The sequence below is a fragment of the Anolis sagrei genome, chromosome 3 (genome assembly GCF_037176765.1).
Source record: "Anolis sagrei isolate rAnoSag1 chromosome 3, rAnoSag1.mat, whole genome shotgun sequence".
NCBI classification, from domain to species: Eukaryota; Metazoa; Chordata; class Lepidosauria; order Squamata; family Dactyloidae; genus Anolis; species Anolis sagrei.
Window position 1 is genome coordinate 270,051,959 of NC_090023.1, and position 24,095 is coordinate 270,076,053.

The window sequence follows — 24,095 nt, forward strand, 5'->3', positions numbered from 1 at the left end:
GCTCAAGGGAGACCCTTGTCTTCTGAACTGAGGTCATATATTTCAGGCAATCGATACCTTTTGTTGTTGTGTTGCTTTAAAGAAAGGAGGAAAAGGAATCGAGCAGCGGTCCTTCTTGCCATGCCCAGCGTTTGCTTACCCTTTGCTGTCAAAGAAAGCCTTGAAAGATTAAACACCGGTCCCTTATGAATGAATGGAAGTCCATTGCTGCGAAGAAGTGCCCAAGAATGGAGCTGCTGCGGACAGAAAACCCGTCAGACTGTTGACTTACGTTCAACGCTCCGTCCTAGAAATGCTGTTTTGTCATCAATATTTCTTCATTAGGAATAATGATTTTTCCACATTCCCTGCCAGTGGCTTCCCGGCCGTCCAGAAGCCGGATGTGCCATGAATCTCAAAAAGGCACTTATTGGAGGGACTCCGAAAGCGGCGACAATTAGAAAAATGGCAGCTGGCGGCTCCAGGCGGGGAGGGAGGGGGGGGCACCGTGGGGATGGCGGTTGTTATTGATGGCACCTCGGTGGGCATTTCAGCCGGCTCCATTTACATGAGAAAGACATCACGGGCCGGCTCTGCGGAGACAGCATGTTCTGTTTCTTTGGCTCTTCGTCATGTGTTGCTTTGTGGCTGAGGCAAAGCTCTGGGGGTCCACGGGAGGCACGCAGGCATCCAAAGGACCCCTCGCCGTGTTCAAATGAGGCAGGATGTGCTCCATACTTGGATGCTTAATTCGGGAGGATTCATTCATCGCATTACCTAGCCTGGCTGGTCCCTTGGGCTCTGCCGAGAGGCTAAGGCTGGTTCTACGCTGCCATATATTCCAGATTATCAAAGCAGATAAGAGGCATGTTATGATCAAGGGTCTGGAGAACAAGCCCTATGAGGAGCGGCTTAAGGAGCTGGGCATGTTTAGCCTGAAGAAGAGAAGGATGAGAATAGATATGATAGCCACGCAGGCATCCAAAGGACCCCTCGCCGTGTTCAAATGAGGCAGGATGTGCTCCATACTTGGATGCTTAATTCGGGAGGATTCATTCATCGCATTACCTAGCCTGGCTGGTCCCTTGGGCTCTGCCGAGAGGCTAAGGCTGGTTCTACGCTGCCATATATTCCAGATTATCAAAGCAGATAAGAGGCATGTTATGATCAAGGGTCTGGAGAACAAGCCCTATGAGGAGCGGCTTAAGGAGCTGGGCATGTTTAGCCTGAAGAAGAGAAGGATGAGAATAGATATGATAGCCACGTATAAATATGTGAGAGGAAGCCACAGGGAGGAGGAGGGAGCAAGCTTGTTTTCTGCTTCCCTGGAGACACAATGGAGCAATGGCTTCAAACTACAAGAGAGGAGATTCCATCTGAACATGAGGAAGAACTTCCTGACTGTGAGAGCCGTTCAGCAGTGGAACTCTCTGCCCCGGAGTGTGGTGGAGGCTCCTTCTTTGGAAGCTTTTAAACAGAGGCTGGATGGCCATCTGTCAGGGGTGATTTGAATGCAATATTCCTGCTTCTTGGCAGAATGGGGTTGGACTGGATGGCCCATGAGGTCTCTTCCAACTCTTTGATTCTATGATTCTATGAGTCTGCACTGCCATATAATCCAGTTCAAAGCAGATAAGATGCATTTTATTTGGCAGTGTAGAAGAGGCCTAAATTCTATTCTTCTTACATCCCGAATAGATTACTGCAACGCACTCTACGTGGGGCTGCCTTTGAAGACTGTTTGGAAATTACAAGTAGTCTAACAGGCGGCAGCCAGATTGCTAACTGGAGTGACATACAGGGAGCATACCACCCCCTTGTTGTGCCAGCTCCACTGGCTGCCAGTCCACTTCCGAGCTCAATTCAAAGTGCTGATTTTGACCTATAAAGCCCTAAACGGTTCTGGCCCAGCTTACTTGTCCAAACACATCTCCTTCACAGTTTAAGATCATCTGTTGAGGCCCTGCTCTCGCTCCCGCCAGCATCGCAAATATGGCTGGCAGAGACGAAAGACGGGGCCTTCTCAGCGGTGGCCCCCATGCCACCATCTCCCCGATGGGGACTCGGGGCAGCTTACATGAGGCCAAGCCCAAACAACGTATTACAACAGAGTAAAACCGAAAACGCAAACCGAAAATGCAAACAATAAACAACAACATCATAATTACCACGGTGGTCCATGCTCTTGTTACATCCCGAATAGACTACTGCAACGCTCTCTACGTGGGGTTGCCCTTGAAGACTGTTCGGAAACTTCAACTAGTCCAGCGGGCGGCAGCCAGACTGCTCACCGGAGTGACATACAGGGAGCATACCACCCCCCTGTTGTGCCAGCTCCACTGGCTGCCGATTCAGTTCCAAGCACAATTCAAGGTGCTGGTTTTGACCTACAAAACCCTGTACGGTTCCGGTCCAGTGTATCTGTCCGAACGTATCTCCCGCTACGTCCCACCTCGGAGTCTGAGATCATCTGGGGAGGCCCTGCTCTCGACCCCACCATTGTCACAAGTGAGGCTGGTGGGGACAAGAAGCAGGGCTTTCTCAGTGGTGGCCCCTCACCTGTGGAACTCACTCCCGGGGGAAATCAGGACATCATCATCCCTCCTCTCCTTCAGGAGGAGGGTGAAGACGTGGCTTTGGGACCAGGCCTTTGGGCACTCTGGCAATTAAATAAAACATTCAGGCGAATAAGACCAACAGGACTGATGAAGTGGAACGAAAATTAGAACTATGAGTTAGCGAACGCTGACCATGTAGGAGGAGGTATTATGTTTGTATTGTTTTATTGATTTTATTGATTTTATGGGTATAATACTTGAACCGTTGTTACTGTTTATAACCTGTGAATTGATGTAATTTTTTGTTGATGGTTCTGTGATGTAGGCATCAAATTGTGCCTTTGTTTTTGTAAGCCGCCCTGAGTCCCCTTCGGGGTGAGAAGGGCGGGGTAAAAGAACCCCGAAATAAATTACATAAAACATGTGAATACATAAGAGAAAACATGAGAGTTGTGTTGTGTTTTGAGGCCTTGGCCTATGTAAGCCGCATCGAGTCCTTCGGGAGATGCTAGCGGGGTACAAATAAAGTTATAATAATAATAATAAAAAACCCTGGGTTTTCTCAATGGAATCGGAATGCATTTTGTGTAGGTCTTTTTGAATAAATAGAGGGCTTTCACAGCATTGCCTTCAGTGAGCGCAACATCGGTTACCAGTCAAGTCTTGTATGCATGTCATAGAATCATAGAATCAAAGAGTTGGAAGAGACCTCATGGGCCATCCAGTCCAACCCCATTCAGCCAAGAAGCAGGAATATTGCATTCAAATCACCCCTGACAGATGGCCATCCAGCCTCTGCTTAAAAGCTTCCAAAGAAGGAGCCTCCACCACACTCCGGGGCAGAGAGTTCCACTGCTGAACGGCTCTCACAGTCAGGAAGTTCTTCCTCATGTTCAGATGGAATCTCCTCTCATCTCATGTCAAGATTCATGGAACTCTCTGCTCAAGACTCATGTTCAAGTTGCTGTTGGTGAATGTTTTCCTGTGTAATTCTTCTGTGGATTTTGGATCTGTGTAACCTTGTTTCCTGGGTTTTCAAGAGACTTGGGACTTTATCCTTGTGGGTTTTAAGGACTCTGCATTCGTGGATTTTGCTGTGGAATTAAGTATCTACACTGCTCTCTTTGAAGGAATATATTTGTTTACCTACTGGGTTGGGCATGCCCAGTGTGGAACACATCTCACCACACTAAAACAGTGGATGTGGCTCTTAATGAGACATGCCGCATTATCACAGGGTGTCTGTGACCCACACCACTGGAGAAATTACACTGCTTAGCCGGTATTGCACCACCTGACATCCGCCGGGAAGTAGCAGCCAATAGTGAAAGGACCAAGGCAGAGACATCTCCAGCTCATCCCCTGTTTGGGTATCAGCCAGCACGTCAACGACTTAAATCAAGACATAGTTTTCTTAGATCTACAGAGACACTCGCTGGAACACCCCAGCAAGTGAGAGTCCAAAAGTGGCAGGCCCAAACCCAGCACCTCAATTCATGGGTGATACCAGATGAGAGACTCCCCCCTGGGCACTCAGAAGACTGGGCGACTTGGAAGGTGCTGAACAGATTGCGCTCTGGCACCACGAGATGCAGAGCCAATCTTAAGAAATGGGGCTACAGGGTGGAATCCTCGGCATGCGAGTGCGGAGAAGAACAAACCACTGACCACCTGCTGCAATGCACACTGAGCCCTGCCACATGATGCACAATGGAGGACCTTCTTGTGGCAACCCCAGAGGCACTCCAAGTGGCCAGATACTGATCAAAGGACATTTAACCAAATACCAAATTTGCAAAATCTGTGTGGTTTCTTTCTTTCTTTCTTTCTTTCTTTCTTTCTTTCTTTCTTTCTTTTTAATCTCTGTGTTTGTTTTGCTCTGTTAGAATTGTAATACAATGGTTGCTGATGACACGATAAATAATACCTACTGGGTTGGATTGTTTTTGAGACTTTCTTACATAATCGTTCATTTGCCTTTTTCACCTTTTTCGATACTGCCTGCATTTATTCAATAAACTGTATATTTGCTAAAGAACTTGGGAGTGTTTGTGGATTCAAAGGTGTGCCTCCAGCCTTGGTGTGCGACACTTCGCTTGGCAAGATTTGTTCGGAGAGGATTCGCTTTTTTTCCTTCTCCTGAGCCTGAGAGAGTGTGACTTGCCTAATTTATTTATTTATTTATTTACTGCGCTTATATACCGCAATTCTCAGCCCAAGGGCGACTCATTGCGGTGTATAACATGAAAAACAAGTGCAATTTACAAGACATAGTGCAAAAATAATCTACAAATCATCATTATCAAAAAACATCTTATCAAAATATCAACATTACTACAAAATTACTACTACATTCCGAATCGTCTCATCGTCAACACACAATCCGATATCATTACCGTTGTTCCATTCCTATGTTCAAATAGCCAGTCACTGCACTTCTTGGTCAAATGCCTTCTTAAATAGCCAGGTCTTTAGCTTCCTGTGGAAAATCAACAGGGAGGGGGCTAGTCTGATGTCCACGGGAAGGGTGTTCCACAGCCGAGGAGCCACCACCGAGAAGGCCCCATCTCTCGTCCCCGCCAGCCGTGCCTGTGACGCAGGCGGGATCGAGAGTAGGGCCTCCCCGGAAGATCTCAAAGTCCTCGTGGGCTCATAGACCGAGAGGCGGTCGGTTAGGTATTTTGGGCCGGAACCGTTTAGGGCTTTATAGGCCAAAGCCAGCACCTTGAATTCAGTCCGGTAGCAGATCGGCAGCCAGTGGAGCTGGTACAGCAGGGGGGTTGTATTCTCCCTGCGACCCGCTCCTGTTAGTATCATGGCTGCCGCACGTTGGACCAGCTGAAGCTTCCGGGCCATCTTCAAAGGCAACCCCACATAGAGAGCGTTGCAGTAGTCTAAGCGGGATGTAACCAGAGCGTGGACTACCGTGGGTTTCCATTGTTGAGCTGGGATTTGAAGCCTCGTCTCCACAGTCATCATCTAACACTCAAGGCATTACACCGTGCAGGTGCTCTGCAATGAGTACTATATTTAATGTATTTCTCACCTTTCATCCAGGCCTTTGATGCTTCACACTATGTAGATTAATGGGAAATACAGCTTTAAAAAAACCCCAGTTGTAATAGTATAAATTGATTTAAGAAAAACCGTTAAATGAACTATCCCCATTAAAAATGACACTAATTTAAAACAGTGGAATAGCATTTGGCTAATATCTATAAAAAGTACAATACATGCCATTAAAAGACCTTTCTGCTTTTGCTAGTTACACTTCAAACTTGCGCAACCGAATGGTGCATCTACACTCAAGAATTAATATATTTTGACACCTCTTTAACCACTTTGGCTCAATGTTATGTGAACTTGGGAGTTGTAGCTTGGTGTACCAATACCTTAAGACATTACAAAGCTACAAGAGTTTCTAGGCAGCACTGGAGCACTCGAACAAAAGCCCCTGATGTCATAAAGGAGTTGGCCAAACCAACAGTATTCCAGCTGAATTGTATCCTAAAGGGTGCATTGACACGGTAGAACTAATGCAATTTGGCACCACAGTAACTGTCATGGCTCCATGTTTTGGAATCCTGGGAATGTGGCAAGACACCAGCACTCTTTGTCAAGGAAGGCTTAAACCCACACACAGAGATAGATATCTACATAAAAACTTCAACCATCACCCAGTCAAAAAGGAAGCCCCATTAAAGCCTTGGCAGACTGTGCAAAAAGAATCTGCGAAGCCCACCTCCTCCAAGACGAACTGAACCACCTCAACTGGGCTCTCCAGGCCAATGGAGACTCCACCTCAGACATCAGAAGAGCTGCAAGACAACTGAGAAGAAGCCACGAGAGTCAAGACAAGGACCCACCCAGAGGAAAAGTGTTCTTGCCAGACATCAAGGGAACCACTGACCGCAGAGGGAAGCCGATGAGGAAACACAACATACAAAATATCTACAGACCTACCAAGAAAATCCAACAAGTGCTACATTCAGCAAAGGACAAGAGGGATCCTCTCACCTCTGCAGGAGTCTACCGTATACCATGCAGCTGTGGACAAGAAGTCTACATAGGGACCCCCAAACGCAGCAACATTGCCCAACACACGAATCAAGGAACATGAAAGGCACTGCAGACTACTCCAACCAGAGAAATCAGCCATAGCAGAGCACCTGATGAACCAACCTGGACTCAGCATTTTATTTGAGAACACAGAAATGCTGGACCACTCTCACAACCACCATGTCAGGCTACACAGAGAAGCCATTGAAATCCACAAGCATGTGGACAATTTCAACAGAAAGGAAGAGACCATGAAAATGAACAAAATCTGGCTACCAGTATTAAAAAAAATTCTAAAATTTCAACAGCAAAAACAGCAGAGAGAAAAACAGGCAGGGACATCTAATCACCTTTCAAGAAGAGTTTGCTCCAGGCACAGTCAGCCCATTGTATGCTAATCAAGGTGGTCAGTGGAAAGATTCACACCTAGCCCAACTTACAAAAGCCCTTTGTCTCACCCTGGTCATTCCACAGATATATAAACCCCCTTTTTTCACAGTTCCAACAGACCTCATTACCTCTGAGGATGCTTGCCATAGATGCAGGCAAAACGTCAGGAAAGAATGCCTCTAGAACATGGCCATATAGCCCGAAAAAACCCACAAGAACTGAGTCTTAAAATAACATTATAAAACAACTGAATAATTACCAAGATTTAGACATAACATTGCACATCAGATTTTTTTTTTTTTGGTCGTGTCAGGAGCGACTTGAGAAACTGCAAGTCGCTTCTGATGTAAGAGAATTGGGCATCTGCAAGGACGTTGCCCAGGGGACGCCCGGATGATTTGATGTTTTTATCATCCTTGGGGAGGCTTCTCTCATGTCCCCGCATGAGGAGCTGGAGCTGATAGAGGGAGCTCGTCCGCCTCTCTCCAGATTTGAATCTGCAACCTTTCAGTCTTCAGTCCTGTCGGCACAGGAGTTTAACCCACTGCGCCACTGGGGGCTACTAGCACATCAGATTAAATGAGTCTACACTGCCATATAATCCAGTTCAAATCAGAAAATCTTTATTTTATATGGAAGTGCAGAAGGGTCTTTAAATGTCATGAGTTCACTATAAATCTGGCTGGAAGTCAAACGGAATCTCCTTCTCTGGATCTTTTGAAGCAGGGGCTGGACGGTCATAAGGGCTTGGTTGTTGTCTTTCTGCCAGGCAGAAGGGTCTTCGACTAGATGGCCTTTGGAGGTCCCTTTTCCAACTCCGGGATGGTCTAGCTCATAGTTTCTTGTGTCTCCTCTCCTCTTTTTCCCAGGCCGCTGTGCACGTTGCGGGGAGAACGTTGTCGGGGAAGGGACCGGATGCACCGCGATGGACCAGGTCTTCCATGTGGAGTGCTTCACCTGCATGACCTGCAACAACAACCTCCGGGGCCAGCCCTTCTATGCCGTGGAGAAGAAAGCCTACTGCGAGCCCTGCTATATTGTAAGTACACCCCACAATTTGTATAGTGGTTGGTATGCTCCATAGTAGGGAGCCCTCGCTTCTCTGCATATACCTTTGATGATACCGAATCCAATAAAAATAAGCATCATCATAATCATGGCCAGCATTCGTATATTACGGGTGTGCAAAACTTCATTTTTAGTTAATAAGTCATATCTAATTTGTAAGTTTTGTATATATGAACATATATTAAGTGTTATGTTCCATGCCTGGGAACACCGATGACTACAGCACCACACAAGGGTCCAGTTTATTGTAGAAACACATTCAAAGTATAGGCAAAAAATCAGAAATAAAGAAAGTAGAGTTATAATCCAAAAAAGGTTAGCAATACATAATAATCCAAACAGAAATCCAAATATCTTGTGCAGATTCCAAGGTAACACAGTCTAGGAATAGCCAAAAAAGTCACAAATACAGCACTTAGGTGATCCCTCATAGCCAGAGGATGACATTTTTCCAGATGTGGTGTCTTTGTGTGGGTCTGTAGGTGGTTGTGGAGCCCTATTCTTGATCCCCATGTTCTCCTGCAGTAAGGGCATTAATTTCCAGAGAGAAGACAGTTCCGATCAGGATTGGCTTGACGTGCCTTCCTCTTGGCACATTTCTCCCTTTCACCCTTATAGCGAAAGTTCAATGATATCTAGGCAGGGGGGAACAAAGAATCCCACCTCTGCCCTTCAATGTAGCGTTGATCAAAGGCTGACCCTATGTTGGATATGTCAGTGACCGAATGTCCTTGGTATTATTATCCGCCGCCACCTCAGAAATACTGGCCTGAGGAACCAAAAGGGTGTGAATGTATTACAGGTAATGTAGGTTTGAGCTCTTGAATCTTCTATGGCTCCCTCCACTGGACGACTAGACTTTAAAATGAGTTGAGAGAATGAGTTCTGAGGGAAACGAATGGATTGAGGCATACACCAGTTAACAGTAAACTAAGAAAGAGTTTATTTAACTTGATATTAACAACAACTCGTTGGAAATGAGTGGTACAGAAGCTTGATTCAATTGCAGTAACTTGGTTGCTTAAACAAACAGTTCCCCTGACAGAATAGCTTTTACAGCTGTGAAACCCTTTAACAAACTGTTCTACTTTTAGACACAGTTTCTCTTAGAGCACAGACTCCCGTCTGCCTCACTCACTGTGCTATAAGGTATCTTTAAACCTCTCTTAAGTTTAATAAGACACAGCTCTCTTTTACTAGTCCTCTCAACGTAGTAAAACTCTAGCCTAATGTCTTCACCTTATTCCCAAACCTAGAGGCTCACTAAAAGCTCTTCTTCTCCTGTCAGTTCCCTGCTGTAACTTCCTATCTCAAAATTCACAACCTTCTCTGTCTCTCGTCTAAACCCTTCTCCCTCACTGTCAAAACAGGCAGCTTATTTTCCCTCTCTAAACTGACTCCTCCCCTACTGGCTATACCCAATCAGGAGCCAGCTTGACTCCTCCTCCTGCTCTGCTTGACTACCAAGATGCCAGCCAGTGTTATGCAGGCTTCGGCCTAGCCGACCAAAAGGTAGATCTATTACAACCCTCCATTCATGCCTCTTCGAATTCTGCAGCACTGCTGGCCACAGCTGACCTCCAGTTGCAGCACTCAAGGGCCAGGGCCTCCCAGTTCTCCGTGTCTATACCAGAATTTTTAAGGTTGGCTTTAAGCCCATCTTTGAATCTCTTTTCCTGTCCACCAACATTCCACTTCCCATTCTTGAGTTCAGAGTAGAGCAACTGCTTTGGGTAACAGTGATCAAGCATCCGGTCAACATGGCCAGTCCAGTGGAGTTGATGGTGGAGGAGCATCTCTTCAATGCTGGTGGTCTTTGCTTCTTCCAGCATGCTGACATTTGTCTGCCTGTCTTCCCAAGAGATTTGCAGGATTTTTCAGAGCTGATGGAATAATTCCAGGAGTTGCGTATGATGTCTGTAGACAGTCCATGTTTCGCAGGCGTATAGCAGGGTTGGAGGGACAATCTATATATATAAATTTGTTAGGGGCATCCAACGAGGAAACAAAACTCAAAAACCCCCAACGAAACTGTACCAAAATTGCCATGCCCATAACACAACCCACAAGGTACAAACATATCTACTCAATGAAAAACAACACAACAACACACTCACAAAACGGCAAAACAACAAAACTCAAAAAAAACCAAAGAAACTTAACCAAAATTGCCATGCCCATAACACAACCCACAAGGTACAAACATATCTACTCAAAATGAAAAACAACACAACAACACACTCACAAAACGGCAAAACAACAAAACTCAAAAAAAAACCCAACGAAACTTAACCAAAATTGCCATGCCCATAACACAACCCACAAGGTACAAACATATCTACTCAAAATGAAAAACAACACAACAACACTCACAAAACGGCAAAACAACAAAACTCAAAAACCCCCAACGAAACTTAACCAAAATTGCCATGCCCATAACACAACCCACAAGGTACAAACATATCTACTCAAAATGAAAAACAACACAACAACACACTCACAAAACAGCAAAACAACAAAACTCAAAAGAACCCAACGAAACTTAACCAAAATTGCCATGCCCATAACACAACCCACAAGGTACAAACATATCTACTCAAAATGAAAAACAACACAATAACACACTCACAAAACGGCAAATCAACAAAACTCACAAACCCCCCAACGAAACTTAACCAAAATTCCCATGCCCATAACACAACCCATAAGGTACAAACATATCTACTCAAAATGAAAAACAACACAACAACACACTCACAAAATGGCAAAATAACTGAGCATGCGCATTGGTGCCCAGCCGCAAGTTCCCTGGCGCGCGCACACAGTTCCCTCTGTGGAAGCCATGCCCACTCCAAGCCCCGCCGCGCCGCTTCCCACACACACACCCCCGCCGCACGCACACACACAACCCCACGCTCCATCACTCCCCCCGCCGCACACACACACGCAACCCCACGCTCCATCACTCCCCCACCGCCACACACACACGCGCAACCCCACTCCCCCCCGCTGCCGCACACACACACGCAACCCCACGCTCCATCACTCCCCCCGCTGCCGCACACACACACACAACCTCACGCTCCATCACTCGCCTGCCCCAATCTTACCTCCTTTTACTTCACGCCACCTCCAAACCCCACCGCACCCCTTCCCGCCCTGTCAAAATCCAGGAAAGACAGGAAGGAAGGAAAGAAGGAAGAAAGAGAAAGGAAGATAAAGAAAAGGGGGAAGGAAGGAAAGTCAGAGAAAGAAGGAAGAAGAAAAGGAAAGAAAAGGAAAGATGGAAGGAAAGGAAAGAGAGACAGCAGAAGAGAAAGAAAAAGGGGGAAGGAAGGAAAGAGGTAGAGAAGGAAGAAATGAGAGACAGAGGGAGGGAAAGAAAAAGGGGGAAGGAAGGAAGGAGAGAAGGAAAGAAAAAAGGGAATGAAAGAAGGAAAGAGGGAGTGAAGGAAGGGGGAAGATGTAGAGAAAGAGGGAGGGAAGGAAAGAAGGAAAGAGAGAAGGAAGAGAAGAGACCAGAAGAGAAAGAAAAAGGGGGAAGGAAGGAAGGAGAGAAGGAAAGAAAAAAGGGAATGAAGGAAGGAAAGAGGGAGTGAAGGAAGGAGGAAGATGTAGAGAAAGAGGGAGGGAAGGAAAGAAGGAAAGAGAGAAGGAAGGAAAGAGGCCAGAAGAGAAAGAAAAAGGGGGAAGGAAGGAGATAGAGAAGGAAGAGGAGAAGGAAAGATGGGAGGGAAGGAAGGAAGGAGGGAAAGAAGGAGAGAAAGAGGGAAGGTTGGTCACAGCAATGCGTGGCGGGTAAAGGTTGTTATTTCTATGATTATTATGATGCTATTATTCCTATGAGACCCTTTTAGGGGGAATGGGAGAGGTGTCAGGTCCCGGAGGCAATGCATTGCATTATTGTTATTGTTATGATGGTGGTGAAATAAAAGGAAATAAAAAGCGAAAGAAGGAAGCAAACAGGGAGGGAAGAAAGGCAAAGGAAGAAAGGGGGAGGGAATGAAGGAAAGAGAGAAGGATGAAACCAAGTAGTGAAAGAAGGAAAGAAAGAAAGAGGTAGAGAAGGAAGAAAGGAGAGAAAGGGAGAAGGAATAGGTAGGTACCTCTCTTTCATAATAGTCCAGATATCTACCTCAACTTTGATAAGTTTTACTATAGGCCACAGCAACGCGTGGCAGGGCACAGCTAGTAGCTTTATAAACAAGCACCTTGGTCTCCCTAATGATGTCCCGGTCTTCAAACACTCTCTGCTTCTTTCGGACAGCATAAGTCTACAAGCAAAAGGTATACTTAGTAACAACTTGAGCAAGAATATAAAGAATATAGAAAACTTCCAGGAAATTTAAATCTCTAATCAAGAATTCACTTGAAGCAAGAACCAGAGAACTCAGGCCTAGCTTCTCACTTGAAATGTTACGTTGCTTGAACTATCTCTTAAGTATACAACTTGCTAATTAATGGGCACTGTGAAGTCATATTTTTCCCACAGAATATCTCCCCAACTTTTTCCACGGCATCGCAGACAGAGCCTCTTGCAAATGTACAAATGTTGCAAACCTCCTCAATTGTCAGTCCTGTTACAGACACGCAAGTCCCAAACTCAGTTTTGGATAACAACAACTACAATAACGAGAGCAGCAACATTTAATCATCCATTCATTCAAACACTCCTGTTATGACCTTTGTCAGAGGGTGGCATGCAATACACACAATTTAAAACACTTCCAGATTGAAGCCATAAATAATTTCCACAATATAAAAACATATTAAACACAGTGCTAACTAAAACCACTTCAAAAGCAACAGTTGAAACCACTTTAAGGCTATAATTTTAGAAACACGTGAAATAAATTATTCTTATTTCCAATTATAGCCTGCCTTTTCCACTATAATGTGACTTGGGGCGCCTTTCATATTAGTGAAACCAGAACTGATGCAAAGACACACAACAACATAAGTAAGGGTGCATTTACACTGTCGTATTGATGCAGTTTTGACACTGCTTTAACTGTCAATGCTAAGTGCTATGGAATCATGGAAGTTGTAGTTTTATATCTTTCGCCTTCTCTGACAAAGACTGCTGGTGCGTCACCAAACTACAATTCCCAAGGATTCTATAGTAATGAGCCAGGGTAGTTAAACTGGGGTCAAGCTGCATTCATTCTACATTTTTGATGCACTTTTGGTTTACTTACTTACTTAAGCAATCCCTCGTTGTCTGAGTAGGATTGTCTATACTGATGGTGGGTCCATAGGTGACTGTGGAGCCCTATTCTTGCTCTGCATCTTCTCCCACAGTGAGGGCATTAGTTTCCAGGTGGAAGGCAGTCTCGGTTGGATTGGCATGCCTTCCCCTTTGCACATTTCTCTCTTTCACCCTCCATTCGTGCCTCTTCAAGTTCTACAGCACTGCTGGTCACAGCTGACCTCCAGCTGGAGCACTCAAGAGCCAGGGCTTCTCAGTTCTCAGTGTCTATGCCACACTTTGAGCCCATCTTTAAATCTCTTTTCCTACCCACCAACATTTCATTTTCCGTTCTTAAGTTCGGAGTAGAGCAACTGCTTTGGGAGACGGTGATCAGGCATTCGTACGACGTTACCGGTCCAGCGGAGTTGATGGCGGAGGACCATAATAATAATAATAATAATAATAATAATAATAATAGTAATAGTAATAATTAATAATAATAATAATAAACCTTTATTTGTACCCCGCTACTATCTCCCGAAGGACTCGGTGCGGCTTACAAGAGTCTGAGTCCAAATACATCAGTAAAAACACAACAACAACAATACAACAAAATGAACTCAAAACCAATAAACATTAACAAAACACCATCACGCATTAAAATCTATGGCAGGGCCAAATGTAATAGTTAAAGTTAAAAATATGCTGGGCATGACCAGGTGAAAAGGGTCGGTATTTGGAGGGGGATATGGCATGCAGATATCCTGAATCTCTAGTAAAGTGCATTTGGGGACATATTGCTTGGAGTTTCCTTATTCTGGGAAGGCACACTGGAACAACCACGTTTTCAAGCTCCTCCTAAAAATTGCCAACGTTGGGACATGCCTGATGTCCTTAGGGAGAGAGTTCAAGAGTTGAGGGGCCACCACTGAGAAGGCCCTGTCCCTCGTCCTCACCAATTGTGCTTGCGATGGCCTCTCCAGATGATCGAAGAGATCGTGTGGGTTCGTAAACAGAGATGCGGTTACCATCGCTTCAGTGCTGGTGGTCTTTGCTTCTTCCAGCACACTGACCTTTGTCCGCCTGTCTTCCCAAGAGATTTGCAGGATTTTCCAGAGGCAGCGCTAATGGAATCATTCTAGGAGTTGCATGTGACATCTGTAGACAGTCCACATCTTGCAGGCATAAAGCAAGGTTGGGAGGACAATAGCTTTATAAACAAGCACCTTGGTATCCCTACGGATGTCCCGGTCCTCAAACACTCTCTGCTTAATTCAGAAGAATGTTGCACTCGCAGAGCTCAGGCGGTGTTTTGTTTCAGTGTCAATGTTGACTTTTGTGGAGAGGTGGCTGCCAAAGTAGCGGAAATGGTCCACATTTCTAATGTTACACCATTTCCCCTTGGTCTCCCTTCAGATGTCCCGGTCCTCAAACACTCTCTGCTTCATTCGTAAAAATGCTGCGCTTGCAGAGCTCAGGCGGTGTTGCATTTCAGTGTTATTGTTGACTTTTGTGGAGAGGTGGCTGCCAAGGTAGCGGACATGGTCAACATTTTCTAATGTTACACCATTAAGCTGTACTAGAAACTTTTGGTTTACCGCCCTTCTCGTACAAAGGCCTCCTTATTGCATTTTGAAGGTGAACCCATCAAAAGCTTGATCATATTTCTCTTTAGCATGGAAATAAAAATTTATAGCAGCATAAAGCAACCGATTAAGGCCAGCCTCACTGAATTCATGGTTCTTCCTGGAAATGAAGAAACACCTCTTTTAGGAAAAGGTTACAATCAAAGTTGTGTCATCTCTGCCTAGTGCGATTTTCAGTTCACACTAAAATCCCAAGCGGATTCATTGAAATGGGAAGCACCAGTATCTCTTTGGAAGGAACATCCCTCAATGGAAACATGAATCAAGGTGCTCCATTGAGGGATGTTTTATTGCCAACACGTTTTGACCCATATAGTTTCTCTCAAAGGCTTTTTCAAAGACTACATAAAATGTCAAAACAACGAATCACATATATGCATAGTATAGCTACACACTGAGTCTCTTTTTTTGGCTGGATGGCCATCTATCACGGGTGCTATCATAGAATCAAAGTTGGAAGAGACCTCCTGGGCCATCATCCAGTCCAACCCCATTCTGCCAAGAAGCAGGAATATTGCATTCAAAGCACCCCTGACAGATGGCCATCCAGCCTCTGTTTAAAAGCTTCCAAAGAAGGAGCCTCCACCACACTCCGGGGCAGAGAGTTCCACTGCTGAATGGCTCTCACAGTCAGGAAGTTCTTCCTCATGTTCAGATGGAATCTCCTCTCTTGGAGTTTGAAGCCATTGTTCCATTGTGTCCTAGTCTCCAAGGAAGCAGAAAACAAGCTTTCTTCCTCCTCCCTGTTACTTCCTCTTATATATTTATACATGGCTATCATATCTAAACATCAAAAAACCCAAGATTATGGCAACAAGAATGATTGACAACTGGGAAATAGAGGGAGAAAATGTGGAGGCCGTGACAGGATTTGTATTTCTAGGCGCAAAGATTACTGCAGATGCAGACTGTGGCCAGGAAATCAGAAGACGCTTCCTTCTTGGGAGGAGAGCAATGTCCAGTCTCGATAAAATCGTAAAGAGTAGAGACATCAGACTGGCAACCAAGATCCATTGCCTAGTCAAAGCCATGGTATTCCCTGTAGTCACCTACGGATGTGAGAGCTGGACCTTAGGGAAGGCTGAGCCAAGGAAGAGAGATGCTTTTGAGCTGTGGTGCTGGAGGAAAGTGCTGAGAGTGCCTTGGACTGTGAGAAGATCCAACCAGTCCATCCTCCAGGAAATAAAGCCCGGCTGCTCACTGGAGGGAAGGAGACTAGAGACAAAGTTGAAGTCCTTTGGCCACATCATGAGGAGACAGCAAAGCCTGGAGAAGACAATTATGTTGGGGAAAGTGGAAGGCAAAAGGAAGAGGGGCCGAACAAGGGCAAGATGGATGGATGGCATCCTTGAAGTGACTGGACTGACCTTGAAGGAGCTGGGGGTGGTGACGGCCGACAGGGAGCTCTGGTGTGGGCTGGTCCATGAGGTCACGAAGAGTCGAGATGACTGAACGAATGAACAACAACATCATATCTCCTCTCAGCCTTCTCTTCTTCAGGCTAAACATGCCAGCTCCTTAAGCTGCTCCTCATAGGGCTTGTTCTCCAGACCCTTGATGCACCACTTTGAATATAATATTCTGCTTCTTGGAAGAATGGGGTTGGACTGGATGGCCCATGCGGTCTCTTCCAACTCTATGATTCTATGATTCTAATTGCTAATGTTTTGCAGGTGTTTTAGGTCATTTGAAGTCCTTTTGGTGTGTAAAATCACCTGAAATTTTGTTTTGGGTGGGAAAGGGGGGACTTACACTTCTCCCGTGCATCACAAGTTTTGCATTTGCAATTGGGAAATCTTCTGAACTGAGTGTGAGTTGTCCCCATGTTTGCCACTTGTGCACAGAACCTTCTGCGGATGGGAGGCCCATCTGCATTTGGAGGCTCTGTAATGTTTGGAGATTATTTAATCTCATTACTTGCCCACTTCATTAACCTGAGTGAATTGTTGGCCAGGATTCAGCCCGCTCCCTCTGTTCAAAGATAAAAGGATGAGTAAGAAAACACTGAAGGATCCTCATCCTCCGCTTTTCAGATTTATCATCCCATCTTTGTTATGGCATAAAAGGAGGGTAATTGGCTGGCAAGAGGAGCTCCTTATGCAAGACCAAGCAGAACATAAAGGCGTGGATCAAAACATTGTTGCTCCTTTGGGCGCTTTTGGATTGCCCACAACAGCGGTCCAAGAGGCTCCTTGGAAGGGTTTGCAACCTCTCTTCTCTTGGGAGGCTGAGAGCAGTGAAAGAAATACTGACAATCGAATATTCAAAGGGAATGCAAATGGAAAATATAAATAGCAACACTGCTTTGTGATTGCCTGGCATACATTTATATTTAAGGTAAAGAACCAACATTGTGTCATGGTTTAGGTTTTGGAGTAGGATTCTAGAGCAGCGTTTCTCAACCTGGGGATCGGGACCCCTAGGGGGGTCGCGAGGGGGTGTCAGAAGGGTCACTAAAGACCATCAGAAAACACAGTATTTTCTTTTGGTCATAGGGGTTCTGTGTGGGAAGTTTGACCCAATTCTATGATTGGTGGGGTTCAGAATGATCTTTGATTGTAGGTGAACTATAAATCCCAGCAACTACAACTCCCATGTGTCAAGGTCTATTGTCCTCCAAATTCCACCAATGTTCACATTTGGGCATATTGAGTATTCATGTCAATATCTATTATTGTTTCAGTCCACAGTGCTCTCTGGATGTAGGTGAACTACAACTCCCAAACTCAAGATCAATGCCCTCCAAACCCTTCCAGTATTTTCTGTTGGTCATGGGAGTTCTGTGTGCCAAGTTTGGTTCAATTCCATTGTTGATGGAGTTCAGAATGCTCTTTTTGAGTGTTTTTGAGTGATGGTCACTCCTTGTGTTGTGAGACGTTTTGTTGCCAAATTTGGTGTGATTTCGTTCATTGGTTCTTTTGTTTTTAAGGAACTCATTATGCACAGAGCATTTATATATAGAGAGATTGTGTATACATATAATATTTATAATATTATAATGTAATACAATATAATACTAGTTATAATACAATATTATAATTATATATTTATATTACATGTAATATTACTAATAATATTGCAATATAATGGTATAGTGCAGTATAGTAAAATATAATACTGATACTGTACTATGCTAATAATATAATATACTAGCTGTCCCCTGCCAGGCGTTGCTGTGGCCCAGTCTGTTGATCTGCAAAATAAAGTAATGAGGAAGTGTTGGTTTCTAATATATGTAATTTCTTTGTGCTTATGGGTAAACAGTATTTCTTGCTGTTTCTTTGTCAGTGTTGATGTGGAGAGTGTCTGGTTTGCCCACCCTGGAACATGCAACATATAGTCCCTTTCAAATCTATGATACTATATCTCTGTGTGTGTGAATCATATCTATCTATCTATCTATCTATCTATCCATCCATCCATCTATATCTATGGCTGGATGGCTCTTTGTCAGGAGGGCTTTGATTACGTTTTCATGCCCTGATGAAGGGAGTTGGACTGGATGGCCTTAAGTATTTTCTGTTGGTCATGAGGGTTCTGTGAGGGAGGTTTGCCCCGATTCTGTCGTTCGTGAGGTTCAGAATGCTCTTTGATTGTAGGTGAACTATAAATCCCAGCAACTACAACTCCCATGTGTCAAGGTCTATTTTCCTCCAAATTCCACCAGTGTTCACATTTGGGCATATTGAGTATTCATGTCAATATCTATTATTGTTTCAGTCCACAGTGCTCTCTGGGTATAGGTGAACTACAACCCCAAAACTCAAGGTTAATATCCACCAAACCCTTCCAGTATTTTCTGTTGGTCATGGAAATTCTGTGTGCCAAGTTTGGTTCAATTCCATCTTTCAGAATGCTCTTTGATTGTAGATAAACTATAAATCCCAGCAATTACACCTCCCAAATATCAAGTTCTATTTTCCCCCAAATTCCATCAGTATTCCAATTTGGGCGTATTGGGTATTTTGTGCCAAATTTGATCCAGTGAATGAAATACATCATGAATATGAGATATTTACATTATGATTCATAACAGTAGCAAAATTACAGTTGTGAAGCAGCAAAGAAAAGAATGTTATGGTTAGGGGTCACCATGACACGAGGAACTGTATTAAGGGGTCGCGGCATTAGGAAGGTTGAGAAACACTGTTCTAGAGGCAATGGTTCAAATCAGGAGGTAAAATGGCAGGAATGAGGCAAAAATGTCTTTACTAATAATATAATATATTGTGTATACATATAATATTTATAATATTATAATGTAATACAATATAATACTAGTAATAATACAATATTATAATTATATATTTATATTACATGTAATATTACTAATAATATTACAATATAATGGTATAGTGCAGTATAGTAAAATATAATACTGATATTGTACTATGCTAATAATATAATATACTAGCTGTCCCCTGCCAGGCGTTGCTGTGGCCCAGTCTGTTGATCTGGAAAATAAAGTAATGAGGAAGTGTTGGTTTCTAATATATGTAATTTCTTTATTCTTGTGGGTAAACAGCATTTCTTGCTGTTTCTGTGTCAGTGCTGATGTGGAAATTGTCTGATTTGCCTACTCTGGAACATGCAACATATCATTGTCCTTCTTTAGGGGTCGCTTTCAAATCTAGGATACTATATCTGTGTGTGTGTGAATCATATATATTTATCTATATGGCTGGATGGCTCTTTGTCAGGAGGACTTTGATTATGTTTTCTTGCCCTGATGGAGTTGGATTGTATGGCCTTAAGTATTTTCTATTGGTCATGAAGGTTCTGTGTGGGAAGTTTGCCCTGATTCTGTCGTTCGTGAGGTTCAGAATGCTCTTTGATTGTAGGTGTACTATAAATCCCAGCAACTACAATTCCCAAATGTCAAGGTCTATTTTTCCCCAAACTCCACCAGTGTTCACATTTGGGCATATTGTGTATTCGTGCCAAGTTTGGACCAGATCCATAATTGTTTGAGTCCACAGTGCTCTCTGGATGTAGGTGAACTACAACTCCCAAACTCAAAAAAACCAAAAAAACCAATGAACGAAATGTCAATGGCCACCAAATTCTTCTGGTGTTTTGTGCTGGTCATGGGAGTCCTGTGTGCCACGTTTGGTTCAATTCCATCATTGGTGGAGTGCAGAATGTTCTTTGATTGAAAGTAAACTATAAATTCCAGCAACTACAACTCCCGAATGACAAAATCATAATTTTTGAGTGATGGCCACTCCTTGTGCTGTGAGACGTTTTGTTGCCTAATTTGGTGTGATTTCGTTCATTGGTTCTTTTGTTTTTAAGGAACTCATTATGCACAGAGCATTTTTATATATATAGATTGTATGCCTATATATCTTGTAAGCCGCTCTGAGTCCCCTTCGGGGTGAGAAGGACGGCATATAAGTGTCGTAAATAAATAAATAAAATCCCCGCTCAGACATTAAAACCCTGTGCAAGTCACACCATCTCAGCCTCAAAGGAAGGCAAAGGCAAATCCTCTTTGAACAATTTTTGCCAAGAAAACCTTACATTGTAGTGTCGAAGGCTGGAATCACTGGGTTCTTGTAGGTTTTTTGGGCTATATGGCCATGTTCTAGAAGCATTCTCTCCTGACGTTTTGCCTGCATCTGTGGCAAGCATCCTCAAAGGATGTGAGGCCTCACATCCTTTGAGGATGCTTACCATAGATGCAGGTGAAACATCAGGAGAGAATGCTTCCAGAACATGGCCATATAGCCCGGGAAACCTACAACAACCCAAACCTTACATTATGGATTCCAAATGTTGGAAATGACAACAAAATTTAGTAACAGTTGCACTATAGCACTCTTCGGCCAAATCTCACTGTTTTGCAACCAGTGGTGCATCTGTCCATTTTTCAGTTTTGTTTGTGAAATAAGAGTTAATGCACAGCAGTGGTTTCCACAATCCCATTGTATTGTGGTTATGGATGAGAAGTTATGCACCTTCCTAGAAGGCAGAACTCCATGTGAAATCATTATCATTGTTCAGCTTTGCTACTTACTTACTTACTTAGGTGATCTCTCATTGTTTGAGTATGGTGGCCCTCCAAGTGTAGTGTCCTGGCGGTGTATGTGTAGGTGACTGTAAAGCTAAAGGTAGGTAAAGGTTTTTCCCTGACATTAAGTCCAGTCGTGTCTGACTCTGGGGGTTGGTGCTCATCTCCATTTCTATGCCGAAGAGCCAGCATTGTCCTTAGACACCTCCAATGTCATGTGGTCGGCATGACTGCATGAAGCGCCATTACCTTTCCACTGGAGCAGTACTTATTGATCTACTCACACTTGCATGATTTCGAACTGCTAGGTTGGCAGAAGCTGGCGCTGACATTGGAAGCTCAGGCCACTCCCCGGATTGGAACCTGCTGATATAGAGCCGCTTTTAGGAGGATCTCCCCAGCCAAGGAGATCCCGAGGACCGCACCAAAGAGGGTCCTGGAACCTTGGTGAGGGCAGCGAAGCCAATTCCAGTAGCGAAAATATTAAAATAATAAATCCCCACCAAAGCGGAAGAAGCTGGGACCAAGGTGTCTTTATTAGCGATTCAGCTGAGATCGGATGCATTGCAGGGATAGTTCCACTACAAGCATACCAATACAGAATTTACAGGCATTTTTATAGGCAAAATACAGGTTTGAAAGTTTCAAAACTCCCTCCCTCTTTGGCTCCTTAGCAAATCAGGGAGAGGGAGGCAGGATGGAAGAGGGGCATTGTTTTGTCCAGCAAAGGTTGATTTCATTGAGAAAGGTTTTCTTGCCTTAGATCTGATAAGGTGTGTCTTCTGATGGATTTTGACAAAGGAACAAATAGGGACCCCTGGGGTCAGCCTTGTCCCTTTGTGATTCAATCAAAATGTCCAAAGGAACTTCCTTTGCCTGCCAGACAAAGAGCAAACAAGAGGATGTTTCAGCTTGCTATTGTAAAATGGTTGATGATTTGGTTGGTTTCGAGGAAGCTTGGCTCTCCCTCAGGCATTGTAACAGTCCTTGGTCCCATTTTTCTAGGGCAAACGTCGGGGGGGGGGGGGGGGCAAGACAAAGGGCAAGCAATATTTCATAGCAAGATACATACATTCAAATCATAAGCATTTCATAGCAACAAAACCCCATCTTTGTCCCACATCCCAAGTATATTTAATAAGAGGATTAATTTTCATGAAGAAGCCTGAAGTCCAATGTTTTAAAAGGTCTTTGAGGAAAGTTCATGAGGGAGATAGTATGTACTGAAGTCCAAGACATGCAGGCACAGAGTCCATGATCATTGGGAAGGCTGGCAGATGAAACCCCAGCTGTGCTGCAACTGATTCACACTTTGGTCCTTGGGAAACTACAACTCTCACAAAGGGCAGAAGTCCCAAGATCCATCCATTTCCCAAAAGCCTCGTGGGGTTCTTGTTGTTGTCAATGCCTTGGCAATGTGACCAAGACTTAACCCCTACTGCGCAGTCTGGTACCTTTGTCCTTTGCAGAACTGGAAGTCACTATCCCTTATTTGGGGGGGGGGGGTGCTCGACATCACTGCGATCTTTCGGTCAACAATTTCAGCATCTCAGCAGTTTAACCCACTGTGCCACTGGGGGCCATAGCAAAGTGGGGGCCAAACTGCGTTAGTTCTGCAGTGATGTACTCTTAGACGATTCCTTTAAAAGCCATGTCCCTGCAGGATATAAATAGAAGAGAATGGACTAGAGATTTTATTTTTCAAATACTTTGCAAAACCTGGAGTGGATCCACCGCCTCAATGAGGATGGAAGCCTGCAGCGGTGACCGGCTGAACCTCCTTCCACCTCCTGCCGGCTGGGACCCTTGGATGAAGGAGGCGAGGAAGCACAACTCCCCGTCGTTTTCCTTGCCACCGAATTGGTTGCTTAGAATGGGAAGCAGGGCAGGAGCCCGAGAGGGCCGGCGTGGCATGCTTTGCATTGCAAATACGGAATCTGCTAATGTGTTTCCAATTATCCATCCTGCGCCTTCACTCAGCCTCTCTTCATTTGCCATTATTCATTTCCTCTTGGGAGCCTTGTCGGGCTTCTCCCGCTGGCCGGCCAAGGCGCTCAGGACTGTTTTGCAATTAATTAAATCCATGGGAGGCCGACAACGCTGCTCTCATCTGGGAGACCTTGGGTTGTCTTTTCAATTATGCGACATCACGTTGGAAACCAAGGGTGCATCTACACTGTTCAGTGAATGCAGCATGATGCCACGTGAGATGCCATGACTCAGTGCCATGGGTTCGTGGGAGTTGTAGTTTTACGTGAGCCAACAATGTGATGTGGCAGCAAAAAAAGCCAATGGGATTTTGGCCTGCATCAATAGGAGCATAGTGTCTAGATCCTACCCCTCTATTCCACTTTGGTTAGACCACACCTGGAATATTGTGTCCAATTCTGGGCACCACAACCAAAGAGAGATATTGACAAGCTGGAATCTGTCCAGAGGAGGGCGACTAAAATGATCAAGGGTCTGGAGTACAAGCCCTATGAGGAGCGGCTTAAGGAGCTAGGCATGTTTAGCCTGAAGAAGAGAAGGCTGAGGGGAGATATGATAGCCATGTATAAATATGTGAGAGGAAGCCACAGGGAGGAGGGAGCAAGCTTGTTTTCTTCTTCCTTGGAAACTAGGACGCGGAACAATGGCTTCAAACTACAAGAGAGGAGATTCCATCTGAACATGAGGAAGAATTTCCTGACTGTGAGAGCTGTTCAGCAGTGGAACTCTCTGCCCTGAAGTGTGGTGGAGGCTCCTTCTTTGGAGGCTTTTAAACAGAGGCTGGATGGCCATCTGTCAGGGGTGATTTGAATGCAATATTCCTGCTTCTTGGCAGAATGGGGTTGGACTGGATGGCCCATGAGGTCTCTTCCAACTCTTTGATTCTATGATTCTACATGGTCTTTAGCCTTGACTGGCAATGAGTGCTTGTGCCACACCAAACTACAATTGCATATGGATTGCTGAATGCTTTCACGGCTGGAACTACTAAGATATTGTATGGTTTCCGGGCTATATGGTCATGTTCTACTAGCTTTTTCTCCTACATAATATTGAGCCAAATCAATCAATGCAACTTGGAAGTCCCTGAACAGATTCAGAAGTGGAGTGGGCAGATCAAAAGACAACCTGGCAAAATGGTAACCTAAAAGAATCCCACACCTTGTTTGACTGTGGAGCAGAACAGACAACTCCGCATCTCA

General features: G+C 44.5%; 1 protein-coding gene across 4 annotated transcripts in view; it reads left to right on the forward strand.

Moving 5' to 3' along the window:
- LPP (LIM domain containing preferred translocation partner in lipoma) overlaps positions 1-24,095 on the forward strand; it is a 398,174-nt gene that overhangs the window by 331,194 nt on the left and 42,885 nt on the right. For all 4 annotated transcript variants that reach the window (XM_067466127.1, XM_067466130.1, XM_067466126.1 and 1 more), the window contains exon 9: positions 7,856-8,025. In XM_067466127.1, coding sequence (XP_067322228.1) covers positions 7,856-8,025 — 170 coding nt within the window. The remainder of the gene's footprint in view (positions 1-7,855; positions 8,026-24,095) is intronic.